The following is a 20,353-nucleotide window of genomic DNA, read 5'->3' on the forward strand; positions in this document are numbered from 1 at the left end:
GGTCTATACGTATTATAATATTCTGAAGGCCTGAAAAGAGTGCAATTAAAAAATAGGTGAACATTCTTAAAAAAAGTGCATAAGAGTGAGCCTTCGTAGCCCTTACCTATCCTATATTCTAAATCACATCAAATGAAGCACGCGTTTGGGCATGACCGCGCCACGAAGAGATATTCCGTCATGTTTAATATCATTTTTCTCCCCAGATTATATTTAATTCAAACTCAGCAAGTGGTGCCCATGGATAAAATGAGTTCTAAAATGAGCAGTAGTAAACTCCTAGAGTTTAGTTCTATGATCGTTGTCATTTTTTTCAAAATTATACGATGGTGGACAATAGGGTAGTTTCTTTCACTAAAGAATACGAAAGGCATTTATTGCGATTCGTTACCCACCATTAGTGCATTCATAATATACAAATTATTTGCTTTTAGAAATCCCATTTTAGACGAATGGCAATGATCAATTTTAAGCGTATTTGAAAAAGGCCGGATTGGCGCCCATGCAATGCCACTCCACGTGACGTCACAGGGACCTAGTTTCTATACGAGTTGATAGGAGTTTTACATCGTCTGAGATTCCCAATGCATGCATGAGGCACATGCTCAGGGAAACATTTCTTAATAATCACCTATTGAAAATTCCGATTGTCGGAAAGTTTCCTCCGTTTGACAGGGTATAGGGATGGGATAATCGAAATCAGGGGGATAAACCTTATTTAAGCCGAGAGCTACCTGTTAGCAGCCTCCATCGTATTGGTGCTCATTACCTCGCACCAAGGTGGCCTCACACAGCAGCAGCCAACGTCACACGGGCTTTTCCCAGCATTCATACTTAGCCGTCGCGTTTTCGCGCGCTTGAAAATGTTCACTTTTCATTTAATCGCGAAAAAAAGATATCGTCATTTAAAAGTCTAAAAGCGTGAAATGCGTACTCCAGGAGTAATAATCTTTCGAATTAGGCAATAAAAAAATAATATGGAACCACTCTATTACTTACGTAACACATTTTTGGTGAAAGTGTATCCAGTTATTTTACTTGATATTCAGATATTGACGGTAATCGTAATAACGCCTTTTCCTTACATTATGGCGACATCCAGTTATTTTACCATTTTCTGTGTATTATTTTGTAAGAAGCGGCATTGCTCTCTTCGATCTATCGTATTTTAAGTGGGTTTCTTCGTTGTAACTCTAAAGCGGTTGTAATCTACATCTACATAATACCCTGCGAGCCACCTCTAGAATGTTTGGCAGGGGGTGATAAGTCACCAGCATGCATTTGGATTCCCACATGCACACCACACGGTCCAAAAAACGTTACGCATACTTAAAAATCGTACTACCACATGATGTTAGAAATAATAATAAAATTAAGAAACCTGCATTAAGTTTTACATAGGTTAGTAGGCTACACTACAAGTCATGCAATCTATTTACGAGTTCTATCGCTGCCGTTATAATCTCTTATTGATCGTGGAAAAAAATGACATTCTGAATCTGTCTGTTCTACAGTCTATCTCTCTTATTTTATTTATATGATCTGATCTTCCGTAATATGTTGGCGTCCGTAAGATGTGACTAACTTCATTAGACATGACACTGCTCTTGAATTTATCTAAAAGCTTTAGTCTATTTTTCAATCTACGGTGCGACAGAGATTCCCATCCGAGTTTATCTAAGAGGTCAGTTACACTAACAAAACTATCGTAACGACCTTTTACATACCTGGCAGCTCTTCTTTGCACGCGTTCTAATTCTGTTATTAAGCCTTTTTCATGAGGGTCCCAAACACTGGCAACTTATTCCAAATGTGGTCTAACGAGGGAAAAGTAGCTAATTTCTCTCACTTTGTCGTCGCACTTTCCTAATATTCTTTTAACAAAACCCATTTTACGATTAGCTTGACCGGTTATTTCTCGAATATGTTTATTCCACGATAGATCATTATTGAGTCCAACTCCTAGATATTTTATAGCTTCATTCCTGGTGGGAGGGATAAAGTGATCTGCGAGGCTTTATTACACACTTTCACATCTAATTCATTGTTTCAAATAGCATCCGCACCGAACAGAGGAGAAAATATTCTTGATTTATTAGCGACAAATATACCACATCAGGTAATAAACGTTGGCACTGTCGAAGGAATAAGTGACCATAGGGTAGTAACTGCAAAGTTTTCTCTAAATACCGCTGTAAACTTTAAAAAAGAGCGTAAAGTTTTCATTTTTAAAAGAGCTAATTTTGATGGGTTTAAGAGTCATATGAAAAATGCTTTCCCCGAGTTTCAAGAATCAGTATTAAAGTTAAATGTAGAAAATACTTGGAAAGCTTTTCTTTCGCTCGTAACTTCGGGAATAAATAGCTACATCCCTAGTAAAATAGTAAAAGAAGGCAGCGAACCGAGATGGTACGACGCGGAAGTGAGAAAATCATTGAGGCGACAGAGAGCGTGTCATGCTAAAATGAAAAAAGTCAGCACGGATTTATCCGCTAATGAACGCGAGCTAATAATAAAAAAATATAGGATGACTAAAGCCGCCACGAAGGAAGCGTTCAGGAATGCGTTCACGAATTTTAAAAGAAAAACACTAGTAGAGCAGTTACAGGATAACCCAAAAGCATTTTGGTCATATGTTAGGGAAGTTCAAGGTAAACAATCTACCGTATGTTCGCTGAGAAACGACAATGGAGATGTGTTGACAAGCAGTTACGATAAAGCCAATTTATTAAATTCCTACTTTAAGAGCGTTTTCACGGAGCCTTCCGAAAACTCACCCGAGACCGATGACAATCCCTGTCTACGTAAGATGCCAGCTATTGACATTAGTACGCTCGGAATAGAAAATATATTGAAATCGCTTAGTCCAAATAAATCACCTGGTCCAGACGAAATCCCTTCTCGCGTATATAAAGAACTAGCCTCAGAACTTGCCCCCTACTTGCAGTTAATATTCAGTAAATCCATCAAGCAACACGAAGTACCTAATGACTGGAAAATCGCTAATGTAACGCCTATATTTAAAAGTGGAGACAAGGAACAGCCATCTAATTACAGGCCGATATCTTTAACGTCCATCTCTTGCAAAGTCCTTGAACACATCGTAGTCAGCTCGGTAATGAAACACCTAGACGCGCAAAACTTATTAATGGGAAATCAACATGGATTCAGGAAAAGCAGATCGTGCGAAACTCAGTTAGCGCTTTTCGCCCACGATATTTTAGTCTCCGGGGAAGACAACATTCCAGTAGACGCGATTTTTCTTGATTTCAAAAAGGCATTTGATAAAGTACCCCACGGAAAGTTAATAATAAAACTGAAATCTTATGGTCTAGACGAAGATGTCATTTCCTGGATTAGAGAATTTTTGAGCGACCGCGTCCAAAGAGTAGTATTAGACGGTGCAGTCTCCAATGAGGTTAGAGTCACTTCTGGCGTTCCTCAGGGTAGTGTCATTGGCCCACTCCTATTCCTACTTTATATAAACGACATTGGCGAAGTAGTGCAGAGTAAGTTACGATTATTTGCAGACGACGCTGTAGTTTACAGAGAAATTCGTTCCAGCAAAGATATAGATGAACTAACGAATGACCTTGCTGCTATCCAAGCTTGGTGCGATGCCTGACAGTTAGAATTAAATTTGGAAAAATGCGTCGTAATGAATTTCTGGAAGAAGAATAACTCCCTACAGCGTAACTATGTCATTCGGGGCACGCAGTTAAAGGCAGTTGAATCTGTGAAATATCTAGGGGTTAGACTCAATAATGATCTATCGTGGAATAAACATATTCGAGAAATAACCGGTCAAGCTAATCGTAAAATGGGTTTTGTTAAAAGAATATTAGGAAAGTGCGACGACAAAGTGAGAGAAATTAGCTACTTTTCCCTCGTTAGACCACATTTGGAATACGCTGCCAGTGTTTGGGACCCTCATGAAAAAGGCTTAATAACAGAGTTACAACGCGTGCAAAGAAGAGCTGCCAGGTATGTGAAAGGTCGTTACGATAGTCCTGTTAGTGTAACTGACCTCTTAGATAAACTCGGATGGGAATCTATGTCGTACCGTAGATTGAAAAATAGACTAAACCTTTTAGATAAATTCAAGAGCAGTGTCTTTTCTGACGAAGTTAACCATATCTTGCGGACGCCAACGTACTACGGAAAATCAGATCATATAAATAAAATAAGAGAGATAGATTGCAGAACAGACAGATTCCGAATGTCATTTTTTCCACGATCAATAAGAGATTATAACGGCAGCAATAGAACGCGTAAATAGATTGCATGACTTGTAGTGTAGCCTACTAACCTATGTAAAACTTAATGCATGTTTCTGAATTTCTATTCTATATTCTATTTCTAACAGCATATAGTAGTATAGTTTGTAATTATACGGGACGCTTCTTGGACGGTGTGGTGTGCATGTGGGAGTCCAAATGCATGCTGCATGCTGGTGATTGATCACCCCCTGCCAAACACCCTAGAGGTGGCTCGCAGGGTAATTTGTAGATGTAGATGTAGATATTTCACCGATTCAACAGTCTCTAATTGGGTACTCCGAATCAAATAGTTACGTCGTAGGGAGTTATTCTTCTTCCAGAAATTCGTTACGACGCATTTCACATACTGTGGTTGGTGTAGAGATCTACATCTACAAATTACCCTGCGAGCCACCTCTAGGGTGTTTGGCAGGGGGTGATCAATCACCAGCATGCAGCATGCATTTGGACTCCCACATGCACACCACACCGTCCAAGAAACGTCCCGTATAATAACAAACTATACTACTATATGCTGTTAGAAATAGAATATAGAATACAAATTCAGAAACATGCAGTAAGTTTTACATAGGTTAGTAGGCTACACTACAAGTCATGCAATCTATTTACGCGTTCTATTGCTGCCGTTATAATCTCTTATTGATCGTGGAAAAAATGACATTCGGAATCTGTCTGTTCTGCAATCTATCTCTCTTATTTTATTTATATGATCTGATTTTCCGTAGTACGTTGGCGTCCGCAAGATATGGTTAACTTCGTCAGAAAAGACACTGCTCTTGAATTTATCTAAAAGGTTTAGTCTATTTTTCAATCTACGGTCCGACAGAGATTCCCATCCGAGTTTATGTAAGAGGTCAGTTACACTAACAAGACTATCGTAACGACCTTTCACATACCTGGCAGCTCTTCTTTGCACGCGTTCTAACTCTGTTATTAAGCCTTTTTCATGAGGGTCCCAAACACTGGCAGCGTATTCCAAATGTGGTCTAACGAGGGAAAAGTAGCTAATTTCTCTCACTTTGTCGTCGCACTTTCCTAATATTCTTTTAACAAAACCCATTTTACGATTAGCTTGACCGGTTATTTCTCGAATATGTTTATTCCACGATAGATCATTATTGAGTCTAACCCCTAGATATTTCACAGATTCAACTGCCTTTAACTGCGTGTCCCGAATGACATAGTTACGCTGTAGGGAGTTATTCTTCTTCCAGAAATTCATTACGACGCATTTTTCCAAATTTAATTCTAACTGCCAAGCATCGCACCAAGCTTGGATAGCAGCAAGGTCATTCGTTAGTTCATCTATATCTTTGCTGGAACGAATTTCTCTGTAAACTACAGCGTCGTCTGCAAATAATCGTAACTTACTCTGCACTACTTCGCCAATGTCGTTTATATAAAGTAGGAATAGGAGTGGGCCAATGACACTACCCTGAGGAACGCCAGAAGTGACTCTAACCTCATTGGAGACTGCACCGTCTAATACTACTCTTTGGACGCGGTCGCTCAAAAATTCTCTAATCCAGGAAATGACATCTTCGTCTAGACCATAAGATTTCAGTTTTATTATTAACTTTCCGTGGGGTACTTTATCAAATGCCTTTTTGAAATCAAGAAAAATCGCGTCTACTGGAATGTTGTCTTCCCCGGAGACTAAAATATCGTGGGCGAAAAGCGCTAACTGAGTTTCGCACGATCTGCTTTTCCTGAATCCATGTTGATTTCCCATTAATAAGTTTTGCGCGTCTAGGTGTTTCATTACCGAGCTGACTACGATGTGTTCAAGGACTTTGCAAGAGATGGACGTTAAAGATATCGGCCTGTAATTAGATGGCTGTTCCTTGTCTCCACTTTTAAATATAGGCGTTACATTAGCGATTTTCCAGTCATTAGGTACTTCGTGTTGCTTGATGGATTTATTCAAATGGAGAGATGGAGATATTCAAATGTTTAGACTGCTTCGATCAGATTTGGAGTAAGTGGCTAATTTTTGAAGTATTCGTGAATGTAGGTGTTGTGAAAGAACCAGGGAGCCCACGTGATTGTTCTTAGTGTCTTCTTTTAGATTGCTGTTAGATTTTATTGTTTGGTATTCGCTATTTTGCCCCAGGTGGAATAACCGTATGTGATAATTGGGTTGATCGTAGCCATATATAAAATTTTCTCGTTGTGTTGCTAGTTGTGGACATTTTATTGGAGGGTTTAGGGAAACGAGGGAGGGAAAGGATAAGAATAGAATGTTAGGTAGATTTTAAAGGGAGTAGGCCTTACAGTGAATTGAAGAATGCAGTGCTGGAAGGAAAGGGAGGCTCACAGATCACTTCTTTAGTACTCCATGGAAACCTACCTTAATCGGTAGAAAACTTTTTTTTTAAATATTGCTTCAGCTGCACGTTTCAACTTTTATGGCAACCGTAGTGTTGGCGTTCCACATTTGATTTTCATCCAGAGTGACCCTTAGGAATTTCGTTGCATTACTGCGGTTCATTCTGGAGGGAGTTCAGAAATAAGGGGTTATTGGCCTTCTCAGCAGATGTACCAAGGCCAGTCGCCACGAGGGGCTTTGGTAAATTCAGGGGGGAAGGCCCCACAGCCCCTCCCAATCTATCCGCGTGGATACTCCCCCCAGAAATGGGGATCTGCGTGCCCCACTGCTCCTACTGCTGCTTTCCTCCACTCGGAGTGAAGGAGGGCCATCAGACTGGTCTCAATGCTCCTGCCCATATCGGAGGAACGAGGAAAAACGCATCGAGGCAAAGGAAGCGCTGTGATTGGAGGAGATGAGGCGTGGGTCAGAAGCAGTGGAGATGTGGAAGGACAGGAGTAGAGGGCGCGTGGTGTGAGGATGTCGCGGGAACGGAGGGCCGCTGCTACGAGTGTACTCTACGATGGGCGCATATTTCTCAGCGAATTTAAGCTGATCGCCACTGAAAGAATGATCGTTTTAACCCTTGAGAAATTGAAGGGATATAACAGAGAGATGGCCATAAGCGGAGAGTATTTGAGTCATCTATTGACTATTTTGATCATTTTTTCGGGAAAATTGCTAAAAATCTAATCATTACTTACCATGTGCTCATTGTTTTCAGAAAGTAACAGCTGATTTTGAGAGTCGCTTCTAAATGTAAACTTATGTTCCGAAGTGAGGAGCCTAAAAGCGTTTACAGAGCACCCAAGATTAACTATTACTACCACCTAACTATCTTTCTCCCCAAGGCCGGATCCAGGATATTTTTCTGGGGGGGGGGGGGGGCACAACGGTCTGGAAGGCAAACGGTCATCTCATATTTGAGGCTAAAATCTACATACAACAATTACTATACGAAATATTATCTTTTTTATGACATGAAAGATATTTTATGAAATTAAATGATTGAGGCTTCATTATACGCGAAACAAAACGAACTTATTGATTACCGTATTAAAAGTCTTGTCTATATTTTAACGTCTGGGGGGGTACGTACCCCCGTGTTCCCCCCCCTTTATCTCCGTCTATGCTGATCCCTATACTACCGTTTTTAGGATTACTATAACTTTGAAGATGCGGAGACTGGCGGCCGCCGTATTGGACACCAAGTGATTTGCCCACTCCGATGGCTAGCCTATAACGCAATATAGAGAAAAATAGTATCAGTAAATATGAATCATGATTGACAACTAAATTAGCTTCGGGGCGTACATAGAAAAAAGTAGCATGGACTGCATGCCATCTACGAATCTTATGGACAACTACAACAGCGAACTACCACACATGAGTATTGACACTGAGTGAAGCAGCTTCTTCTCCGCATCGGTTCCTTTGCCGGATTGAAATAAATATTTGCAGTTCTCGACGATTATAAAATTTATAACGACCTAGGTTTCAATGCTACTACATCATCTTCCAGGTACAAATGGCAGCATGTTGTACAAAATTTAATACACACAATTTTTAAGTTAAGCGAGGAAAGTAAGGGGAGATAGAAGGGGAAGGAGGTGGGAAAACCTGATGATGAGAGTGAACGGAATAGATTGGAGAGGAAAAGATGGTTATGCCTGGAAAAACCGGAGAAAGAGCTGGTGAGGTTTAACTCCAACAAACCCTGTATTTTCCGTGCTTCTTCCGTTACTAACCTTGGATAACTAACGAAATTTGGTTATCCAAGCCTCCAAGATGTGGCCGCAGGATTATTGATGGCTTATACTGCTACACCAGACAAAACACGCAACCATTTTTACGTGTTTGTCGAATTGCATCAAAATCGATTAATTTTTAAGTGCATTAAATTACTGATAAAAAATTACACTCGGTTAATGGTATAACCCGTATTTCTGAGCTTCGTGAAATTGATCGTCACTTTGAGACTGATGATTTTCACCGCTAAATGTGCAGAGATAAAGTCTACTATACCCCTTCGCTCCTTTTCCTATCCGTAAATTTCACCTTCTCCATGCTCCCCCACACCAATATCTCGTGATGAGTTGAGCGTGAATGGATATTTGTTATAGCCTCTGGTAACCGCCTCTAAATACCAAAGCATGCAAACTATCAAGCACAAATACTCATCATTAAATTGAGGAAAAAATGAATGCGTTAAAAATCAAAACGTGACGAGACAACGCAGTTTCACAAAACGCCAGAGAAAACCGATAACTATGACCTGACTTATTCACCCTGGAATCGTAGCTTTGATTTCGCATCGAGGAAAAGCAGCGTCGCTTCAGCGTCCGGCGACGAATTTGGAAAGCAGACTTTAACCTGCAAGGGTATGAGGAGGGAGGAAGAGAGGGAGTATATATAGAGGTCGCGAGGGATGTCTAAGAGGGAGCTAAGCTGGAAGCAACAACGCCCCACTGACGTCGGACGAGACAGGTACTCGAGGGACTTCAACGCCTGATTGCCAGAGTGTCTCCGGCTACCAACCGGTTCCAAGTACCAGCTTAAGGATGCTATCACTGGTAAGTCACATCTGTATGCATTTTTATGTGACTCATGGGGTTGTACCAATGAAAGAAATGGCTGAGTGCCTCAAAATACATGTGATCAATAACGGAAACTGAGACGTATCACTTTCACTAACGTTTCCTCACTCGCACTGGAGGCTTATTCAAAATTTATAGGTTAATTCAATTTTTTCGGTTACGGGGAACGATTTTGTGGCGGTTTTCATTTACAAATTAAGCGTCTCAGTGTTACGCCGAGCATCAGCCCATTGTCTCGATTTGAATAATCCCGGTGTTTTCGGATTTTATGCCCCGTGATAAGGTTTTTGAGTTATTTTACTGTGTACAGAGACACTACTGGAGAACACACGAAAGTGCAATTATCCAAAACGATGGGTTATATCACCACGCATTACGCGCATCACGGAGAAAATGTCCCGAATTTTTGAGAAATTTGGTGAGGACACTGCTTTTATACCGGTGCTCAAATTATAAATCTCCTCAGAAGGATAAAATGTTGGGACAAATAACAAACTGTATTTGTTTATCGGGTCACATGTGAAATCTGTAAATGCAATTTAATCGAAAAAACCGGAAGAATCATTCAAATCGGAATAGGAGAACACATTAATGCTATAAATATAATCATAAAATAACTCATGCTTGAGTTATTGCATGATTATATTGCATGTTTGGTCGAGTCTTTTGGCAAGGAGATGATTGGGAGCTGAGAGAGACTAAAGAGAGACACATTTGAGAGAATAAAATAGCACGTTGCTTGTTTTAAGCATAATGATTCTAATTCTAACTTCGCTAATCACCTGCTGAACAATGGACACACATGTGACTTCTCCTTAGAAATTTTACATTTTGACATGCTCCAGCCTTTTGAGGAAGTGGAAATTTTTAAAATTGTGAATACAAACTGTGAAATTGTAAATGACCTTCTGCATGCTTACCGCTCTCCACCCCTCAACCTCACCCTCTTCCATTAATCCCTTATCTTCGCATTCTATAGGTTTTCCCCTTTCTCCCTTCTCCCTAATCCTTCAACTGTCCCCCACCTTCACCTCCGCTGAGGCTCTGGAGCATGGAAACATTGTGTACCCTGTTAATGACCCACCGTATTCCTCCCCCTCTTCACTACCCAACCTCTTTCGCCCACCCTTCACTGCAGTTTTACAGTCTGCTTGGGTGCATCGGCCTCACCTACCTACCCATCCCCCCACATTCCCTTGGCTTTTACACCCTGCGGAAAGCCCAACCCCACCCCCTACGCCCTCCCAACTTCCACCCTTCTCCCCCCACCTCTACTGTTTGCCTCCCCTCCCACTCCCTTTAGTTTGTATGTCTAGTAATTAAGTTGATGCACCTGATGATGTATTCCTCACCAGAAGGTGACATTAACCATCCATTAACCATGGTCGTGTTATAAGAAAAAAATCAATGGAAAAACGAAGTTTTAGGTTATTCTTTCAAAACGCACTACAATTGAATTAACCGTTACAATCCGAGAAAACTTGCAATACAAGAGGTAAAACGCCAGTTCATGCGATTAATAAATACGCGGAAAACGCCCCAAAAAATTAATTTGTCATCAATGGTCTGCAAAAGCTTCCATCATTCAGTAGTTCGTAATTTGAAATGAAAATACACAATCCTGGTAACTTCTCACTGGAATATTATTTGTTGGTACGACGCGTTTCCACGCTGAGGCGTCATTCTCAAGCTCGCCGGGTACTTTGAGAATGACGCCTCAGCGTCGAAACGCCTCGTACCAATAAATAATTTTCCAGTGAAAAGTTACCAGGGTTGTGTATTTCCATTTCAACATGGATTTTTACAAAGTTAAAGCCTAATCGATTGAATTCAGTTCAGAATTTGTATAAATTTTTGCCTCCGGCTGGGGACAATATTTCCAGTTTTTTTAAGTGACCAATTACTAGATCTACATAATACCCTGCGAGCCACCTCTAGGGTGTTTGGCAGGGGGTGATCAATCACCAGCATGCAGCATGCATTTGGACTCCCACATGCACACCACACCGTCCAAAAAATGCCCCGTATACTAACAAACCACACAACTATATGCTGCTAGAAACAATAATTGAACCAAGAAACATGCATCAATCCTTACATATGTTAGTAGGCTAAACTACAAGTCATGCAATCTATTTACGAGTTCTATTGCTGACGTTATAATCTCTTATTGATCGTGGAAAAAATGACATCCGGAATCTGCCTGTTCTACAATCTATCTCTCTTATTTTATTTATATGATCTGATCTTCCGTAGTATTTTGGCGTCCGTAAGATATGGTTAACTTCGTCAGAAAAGACACTGCTCTTGAATTTATCTAAAAGGTTTAGTCTATTTTTCAATCTACGGTCCGACAGAGATTCCCATCCGAGTTTATCTAAGAGGTCAGTTACACTAACAAGACTATCGTAACGACCTTTCACATACCTGGCAGCTCTTTGCACGCGTTCCGAACTCTGTTATTAAGCCTTTTTCATGAGGGTCCCAAACACTGGCAGCGTATCCCAAATATGGTCTAACCAGGGAAAAGTAGCTAATTTCTCTCACTTTGCCGTCGCACTTTCCTAATATTCTTTTAACAAAACCCATTTTACGATTAGCTTGACCGGTTATTTCTCGAATATGTTTATTCCACGATAGATCATTATTGAGTATAACTCCTAGATATTTCACGGATTCAACAGTCTCTAATTGGGTACCCCGAATTATATAGCTACGTTGTAGGGAGTTGTTCTTCTTCCAGAAATACATCACGACACATTTTTTCAAATTTAATTCATACTTCCAAGCATCGTACCAAGCTTGGATAGCAGCAAGGTCATTCGTTAGTTCATCTATATCTTTGCTGGAACGAATTTCTCTGTAAACTACAGCGTCGTTTGCAAATAATCGTAACTTACTGTGTACTACTTCGCCAATGTCGTTTATATAAAGTAGCTAATTTCTCTCACTTTGTCGTCGCACTTTCCTAATATACTTTTAACAAAACCCATTTTACGATTAGCTTGACCGGTTATTTCTCGAATTTGTTTATTCCGCGATAGATCGATATATATACGGTATAGAGCCTGTGAATAGTCTATTCGGAAAAGCAAATCAGAATTATTCCCGAATCGCAATAATACTAGTTCCGAAGTTTTAATCGTGGCTGTGGTTAATTGTCGGAGTTTAAGAAATAAGATTCCCAAATTCCACCATTTAATTAAAAAATAAATTCTCTTATCCAGGAAAGGACATCTTAATCTTTACCATAAGATTTCAGTTTTATTATTAACTTTCCGTGGGGTACTTTATCAAATGCCTTTTTGAAATCAAGGAAAATCGCGTCTACTGGAATGTTGTCTTCCCCGGAGACAAAAATATCGTGGGCGAAAAGCGCTAACTGAGTTTCGCACGATCTGCTTTTCCTGAATCCATGTTGAGTTCCCATTAATAAGTTTTGCGCGTCTAGGTGTTTCATTACCGAGCTGACTACGATGTGTTCAAGGACTTTGCAAGAGATGGACGTTAAAGATATCGGCCTGTAATTAGATGGCTGTTCCTTGTCTCCACTTTTAAATATTGGCGTTACATTAGCGATTTTCCAGTCATTAGGTACTTCGTGCTGCTTGATGGATTTACTGAATATTAACTGCAAGTAGGGGGCAATTTCTGAGGCTAGTTCTCTACATACGCGAGAAGGGATTTTGTCTGGACGAGGTTTTTTATTTGGACTGAGCGATTTCAATATATTTTCTATTCCGAGCGTACTAATGTCAATAGCTGGCATCTTATGTATACAGGGATTGTCATCGGTCTCGGGTGAGTAATCGGAAGGCTCTGTGAACACGCTCTTGAAGTAGGAATTTAATAAATTGGCTTTATCGTAACTGCTTGTCAACACATCTCCATTGTCGTTTCTCAGCGAACATACGGTAGATCGTTTACCTTGAACTTCCCTAACATATGACCAAAATGCTTTTGGGTTATCCTGTAACTGCTCTACTAGCGTTTTTTTTTAAGTTCGTGAATGCATTCCTGAACGCTTCTTTCGTGGCGGCTTTAGTCATCCTATATTTTTTTATTTTTAGCTCGCGTTCATTAGCGGATAAATCCGTGCTGACTTTTTTCATTTTAGCATGACACGCTCTCATTCGCCTCAATGATTTTCTCACTTCCGCGTCGTACCATCTCGGTTCGCTGCCTTCTTTTACTGTTTTACTAGGGATGTAGCTATTTATTCCCGAAGTTACGAGTGAAAGAAAGGCTTTCCAAGTATTCTCTACATTTCACTTTATCGTCGTAAGATCGTGAATAATAGTCTCCAATTTCAGAGAAAGGGATACAAAAGAAACACAAATCTTTTGGAAATAATGATGTCAAAATCTCTTGAACAATCACAAAATCCAAGCTTTACTTGTATTTAAGACCTCGTTAAAGGGAGTTTATTTCTCCGTGAGTGATCTCCTGGGCTTTAAGGGATAAACATCTTGGTAAGTTTACCTCTAAAATGTTACGTTTTTTTATTTTGAACCACTCTCCAATTGATGACGAGCACTTCCATTAAAGCATTGTGGCGTAACCGGCGTAACACATATTACGCACCTCGTCTGTGTTATTTCTTATCGTTTGTTGCCCCTCCCCTCCCCGACTACACCAAGTTTGTGCACTGGCAGTGCCGACGCGAAGAGAGGCCTCAATAGAAGGAAGGGCATGCAGCCACGAACATTTTTCGCATGATTTTTTTTCGAGCTCTCTCCATTTCATTTTGTGCCGACGTTCGGCTAAAGAATTTATGTTTTTATTTATCCTTGTGATTCTAGTATTTTTGCAAAAGTGTAGAGTTACTTGCATCTTTATTTTTGTTTTCTTGAAATTAACAAATTCAACAGTTTGTGCTTGTGTCCCACAGTGGTTAGACTGCTTCCTTAACCCTCGAGATCAGCCAGCGGTGATCCCCCATTAGTGACACACGTTATTTTTATTTTTTTGCGGTTCCTGCCGGAACCTTGTGGTTTTAGTCAAATCGTATTGGTGCCAATTACTTTTGTTGTGAAAGGGGCGCCTGATATGTGCTAATTTGTCCAATTGAGGAAATCAATGTTAAAATATGAGCGAAGAGGAAGTCATTTAAAAATCCTCAGGTTCCTTTCTCCGAGGAGCCTTTTTAATAGGAATGAAAATAGACAACGTATTTTTTTATATTTTTTATTTTTAAAGAGTGTAGATATGACCTTGCTCTCGTGCATGAAATATCATCACAACTATTGCTCATTTTTAATACTAAATTAGTATTTGAAATCAATGCAAGGGAATATATCATTATGGAAGTTTAATGCGTCAAAGAGTATGAACCTATGATTTATTGTTCAAATAAAGCAGAAACATGGAGATTATTCCGATTATATTGGAAAATACGTGATTAAAAATTATGGAGGAATTAAAAAAAATACTCTACGAATACTTATAAAAGGGATCTCTTCTTGCATTTAAAAATTAATTTTTTAGGCATTCATGTTATTTTAGAATCAAAATATGGTTAACACAAAGAAATAAGGGTAAAATATTGATAAAAATTTTAAGTTGAGGGAAATTTTATGAATAAAAAAACAAACGGAAAATAAAGTCATGCAGTCATGCAAGAGTCGTACCAGCGAGAGCCGCAATAAATTTTGTGTCTTGACAAATGTAGCCATTGCTGAAAGTCCGAAGAAAGAACGACGCCTTAAATATATATTTTTGCAGCCTTTATTCTTATTCTTCCTCCCGTGATACTTTCTACCATGGTTACGTCGCTATCATCATGATTGTGAATGCTCGGCTATATCAACTAACACTTACTCCTTTACATTTTTCACGCAGGTGTTGCTGTCAACCCTTGTGGGTTTAACTGCAGCCATTCCTCAGGCTTACTTCTTGCCCTCGGGAATCTCATATTTGGAGAGGAAGGAGAATCTCATTCCATATTCGTCACCAATTCAGTTGGATCCTCCAGTGTTCGTACCCATTCCTATAAATGCGAGGTGAGCTCAAAACTGAAATAAATCTGAGAATAAATGGAAAAGTTATGAGAAACATAATGGACCAGCGAGAGGTACCCGTTTCAACTCAACGGGTAGTGAATACGAAACTTTGGCTTTACCTACAATTATCATAGCCAGTGGCGTAACTACGGGGGGATGAGAGGATAGATCCCCCCAAAGCCTCAGAGAAATTAAAAACTATCGTCTATATTTGATATATTATAACTGCATCTGCTTAAAGTTAAATTTTAAGTGCCAGAATGATGTAAAATGTATTTCCATCTTTCACAAATTTTCCCAGACTCCCCGTTTCCTGGGGAGGGGGGGAGAATCGCTCCGCCGGGGACCCCCAAGGCATATTCCAGGTTACGCCACTGATCATATCAGTGCTTTACTGTTTACAGAGGTTTGAGTAAACTCATTGTTATCCCAACTCCTATCTTACACATTGCATTGCATGCCTAAATTATGAAAATACATTATTTATCGATGAAAATCGATAATCGATCTTGCCTCTCCTTCTCCAACTTATTAATCGCCTTCTCCTAATTCATTTTGCCCTGACATTTAAATTAAGATGGATTACGGGAATGCTGCAACCTCTTATTCCGCTTTAATATTAGGGTGGTTCGAAAATGAAAAGAAGTCCTACGAAATAAATCTGTGGAAATCAACGAAGTCTCCCATTCATTTTTGAGCATTAACTTCCACATAGTTGAGCCTAACACAATTGAACGAATAGGGTGGTTTCCTATTTTTTTCAATTGCTTAAATCGTAAGATTATTACTCCTGGAGTAGGTACGTATTTCACGCTTTTAGATTTTTTAATGACGATATCTATTTTTCGCGATTAAATGAAAATTGAAAATTTTCAACCGCGCGAAAATGCGACGGCTAAGTATGAAAAATGCGATGGTGGTTGGCGTAACATGGTGAAACTCCTTCATGATGCACAAAGGTTAAGAAAAGACTTCGCTGTTTCACAAAATAAAATATATTTGCGACCGGTTTCGATACAGCGTATCATCTTCTGGCAATTACAAGTATCAGAACATAGAATTTATACCTCTTCGCCGGACCTTTATACCTTTATACCTTTTTATAACGCCTTCAAGGGTATAAATTCTATGTTCTGATACTTCTAATTGCCAGATGATGATACGCTGTATCGAAACCGGCCGCAAATATATTTTATTTTGTGAAACAGCGAAGGAAACTTTCCGACCTCAGGCAATTTTAATAGGTGATTATTAAGAAATGTTTCACTGAGCTCTGTGCCACATGCATGCATTGGTAATCTCAGACGATGTAAAACTCCTATCTACTCGCATAGAAACTAGGTCCCTGTAACGTCACGTGGAGTGGCATCGCATGGGCGCCAATCTGGCCTTTTTCAAATGCAGTTAAAATGACCATAAACATTCGTCTAAACTGGGATTCCTAAAACCAAATAATTTGTTCATAATGAATAGACTAATGGTGGGTAACGAATCGCAATCAATGCCTTTCGTTTTCTTCGATGAAGGAAACTGCCCTATTAGCTCTATCAGTTTCTTGCTGGTTCTTACTCCAGTTAATATCTGTTTCAAAAGTAGTCTCTCCCTGCAAACCATTATGCCTTTCGTTCTTTCCTCATCCACTACGTATTCCTTATCCTCAAACTTACCCTAACCTTCGTTATCTGTGGCCTATTTTAGCTCTCTTGGTCTCCGTAATCCTGCTCCAAACTACACATCAGGTCATTTTACGACGCCAATTCCGCCAAATACCGTTACCCTTTCGATGAGAACTCCGTGTCGGATTCTTTCTATCTTAAAAAATACCTTGCTTACTTATTTTATTTGAGTGGTTATTCTTTATGATTCTTTTCCAGGTCATCGGCTATTACTTTTATATATTAATATTTTTAGGCAGTGAGAAAATTCTATCGCTGGCGAAGAATGGCATATGATATGGCTGTTTTATTCTCTTCAATACCCCTTTACAATTTCAATAAAAATATTTTGAAACAATCACTCCGTTTGATTCTGTAAATTCGACTGTGAACCATAATATCCTTTGGTCTCACAATTTTCCAACAGTTCAGGAATTGATTAGCTTACTAATCGAAGGTATGGTCGATCGACTGCAGCTTACACAAAATTCGCTTCTGGTTAATATTTGGAATAACGATGGAAATCTAACAATACATCCACTGCAAAAACATATCACCCGCCCATCCTGTGTATTTCCTTCCTCTGTCTTAGAGATAGTGAAAAAATACGAAACCATTTATTAAATTAAAGCTATGTCATAAAATAAAAGATAATGTTACAAAAAATCAATGAAATAAAAATATATGATAAAGAAAACGACTTTAAACAATCCAAAAAATAAATAAAGACTATAGCGGCAGAAAAACTGCTATTTTTCATTTAAAATGTTCTTTTTGCTTGGTAGGATTAGTTTTTTAGAATTAAGTCTCCAAAAAATTAGTTTCTTACGTACAAGTCACCCATTTCACTCGTCTGTTTTCACAACCGCTAATTTTTTTCACAATCATTTTATTACACTGGTAGTGATGGCTTAAAATCACCCAGGACAGTGTTAAACGGGTCTCTTCGGCGCTTCAAGAAGTCTTCGTCTCTATGATATCATAATTTGACACGATAAACTTTTGTCTAAACAGATTGGACGGTTCAGTGAAAGGAGCAGCAGAAGGCGTTGAGGAAGAGAGCGCGAACGCCGAGGAGGAGGACCACGAGAAGGAAGCACGAGCGGATTCCGAGGCCTTGAATCCATCGCCTCTCCAGCCTCACGCGCAGACTTTCGGCCGAACGCAAATCGTATTCACGAGGCTGTTCCCGTCGCTGTATCATCAGCGATTCGCCCGATCGGTGCACGGCGAATCCACGGCGCACAAGAGGAGAGTGGCCCGTCAGGTGCTGGGCAGCCCCGTTTGGGACCGCAAGGCGATCGACTGGGCCTCCAAGAACTGTTCCCCTTTGCCGATAGTGGGCGGTGCTGTGGCTGGAGCAAGTGGAGGACCCGTTGGTATCGCTTTGGGCGTCATCGGCGCTGGTATCGGAGCTTGCAACTTCAACTGAGAGAGAGAGGAGGCAAGATTCAATCGTTCACATCACCATAAAATGAGAAAACAATTGTGTATTTTTTATTACGCTAGTATAGTCTGTATACCGTAGGGTGGCTTTCGGGTCCGCCAGCTCCGGGGAGAGGAAAAGACCGGCCATAAAAACTGCATGGGACCGACTCAGGTCGCCTCCGCGGCGGGTCCGTGCGCCACCCTACGGTATACAGACTATAATTGGTTTCGCTAGAAGTGGGCCCCGTCTTATCATTGACGGCGCGGGTTTGTCCCTATTCCCTACCTTTTTCCTATCCTTTCCCTGGAGGCGTCGTAGGGTCTCATCGCGGCGGCGTCTCCTATAATTTTTTCCTTCCTCAGTCCTTCCCTTTCCTGAGACTTACGGGAATAAAAGTCACTGACTTGGTTCCCGGCCCTCAGGAGTACGAAGGGTGGGCCCGGACTTCGCGGGCCCGCCCTCCGTACCCCTTTCCATTGTATATTTCTACCATCGGTGCCAAATAAAAATATAATTCTTGAGATGGCAATCCAATTCAATTCTGAGAGAATAAAAACGAATGACCTGCTGAAAAATGATCTGGTGCTTTTCCGGCGTTTTAATTGAACGAAGTGCTCCCTGGATTCCAACCGGGTGAGAGAGTTCGATATATATCCGACGCTCCGAAGTACATCATATTCCTCGTCTTCCGGAAATGATGCTGGTGCCGTTTAATTTTATTACCTATTGATCACGACGCAGGCTAGTACCGGTAAACAAATGTTCAATTGCTCAACCCCACACAGACAATATTAATTATTTTGCGCATTTGCCTGTGTTGTGTGTATAGTGTGGTGTTTTTGTTAGCAGAAGCTTAAATATATATAAATTGAAAACATGAATTAGATCATTTTTTAAACAATTAAATGCAGAATGTTATTCACAGGGTAAATATTTTTATCATAAACTGCGATGCTTTTAGCAAGTAGAAAATTTTGTCTCTGTAACAAATTTTTATTTCATTTTTTTTACTTCAGATAAGATAAAACAAATTCAATAAATGACATTACTAGATTGAGAGAAAGTGGAAAGGCATAGGACAGACTGATAGGCGAGTAACTTGGTATGAACACTTGATACCGTAGAAAAATAGTTCCAAATGTCTGTAGGGTATGTATTATTAATTGCCCCGCGCCTGGACTGAAAGTTTTGCCTAGTTGGGAACTATTAAATTGGTTTATTTTGGGAAGCAGTGGGGGTGGAAAGGACATCGGAAATGCAGGTTAATTTCGAGTGTTTGCTGTAAATTCTCCAATGAAGTATTTGATGTAGTTGGACACAGCTCATCTCATCACCAAAACATTCTCTCGGCAGTAGGGTAGTTCACTCAGACCAGAAATCGCACTTCATCAAGACAATAGGGTAGTTTCCTTCATCAAAGAAAACGAAATGCATTGATTGCGATTCCTTTAGCGTATTCATAATATACAAATTATTTGGTTTTAGAAATTCCAGTGTAGACGAATGACAACGGTCAATTTTAACCTCATTTGAAAAAGGCCAGATTGGCGCCCATGCGATTCCACTCCACGTGACGTCACAGGGACCTAGTTTCTATACGAGTAGACAGGAGTTTTACATTGCCTGAGATTACTAATGCATGTAATAATCCTTATTTAAGCCAAGCGCTACCTGCTAGCAGCCTGCGTCGTATCAGCGCTAAAGCCTCGCCCCAAGGTCACCTCACACGCCGACAGCTGGAACCAGAAATACGTCACACGGACTTTTCCCATCATTCCTACTTAGCCGTAGCTTTTTTGCGCGCGTGAAATTTTTCACTTTTCGTTTAATCGCGAAAAATAGATATCGCCATTTGAAAATCTAAGAGCGTGGTATTAGTGCTCCAGGAGTAACAATCTTTCGATTTAGGCGATAAAATATAATGAGAAACCACCCTATTCAATAGATGCATGGGTAGGAAAAGTTATGACGAAAAAAAGTCTTCCTCGTTCAGCCAGTTGCTCATAAATACAAAATGTAAAA

At 40.1% G+C, this 20,353-nt stretch overlaps 1 protein-coding gene across 1 annotated transcript; it reads left to right on the plus strand.

The window, feature by feature from the left end:
* Window positions 1-9,092: 9,092 nt before the first annotated feature.
* Window positions 9,093-18,852, plus strand: LOC124154951. The gene is made up of 3 exons (XM_046528714.1): window positions 9,093-9,221; window positions 15,087-15,247; window positions 17,917-18,852. The coding sequence occupies exons 1-3, from the start codon at window positions 9,210-9,212 to the stop codon at window positions 18,332-18,334; spliced, it is 591 nt and encodes a 196-aa protein (XP_046384670.1). The 5' UTR covers window positions 9,093-9,209; the 3' UTR covers window positions 18,335-18,852.
* Window positions 18,853-20,353: the final 1,501 nt, after the last annotated feature.

The sequence above is a fragment of the Ischnura elegans genome, chromosome 3, assembly GCF_921293095.1.
Source record: "Ischnura elegans chromosome 3, ioIscEleg1.1, whole genome shotgun sequence".
In the NCBI taxonomy this organism is placed as follows: Eukaryota; Metazoa; Arthropoda; class Insecta; order Odonata; family Coenagrionidae; genus Ischnura; species Ischnura elegans.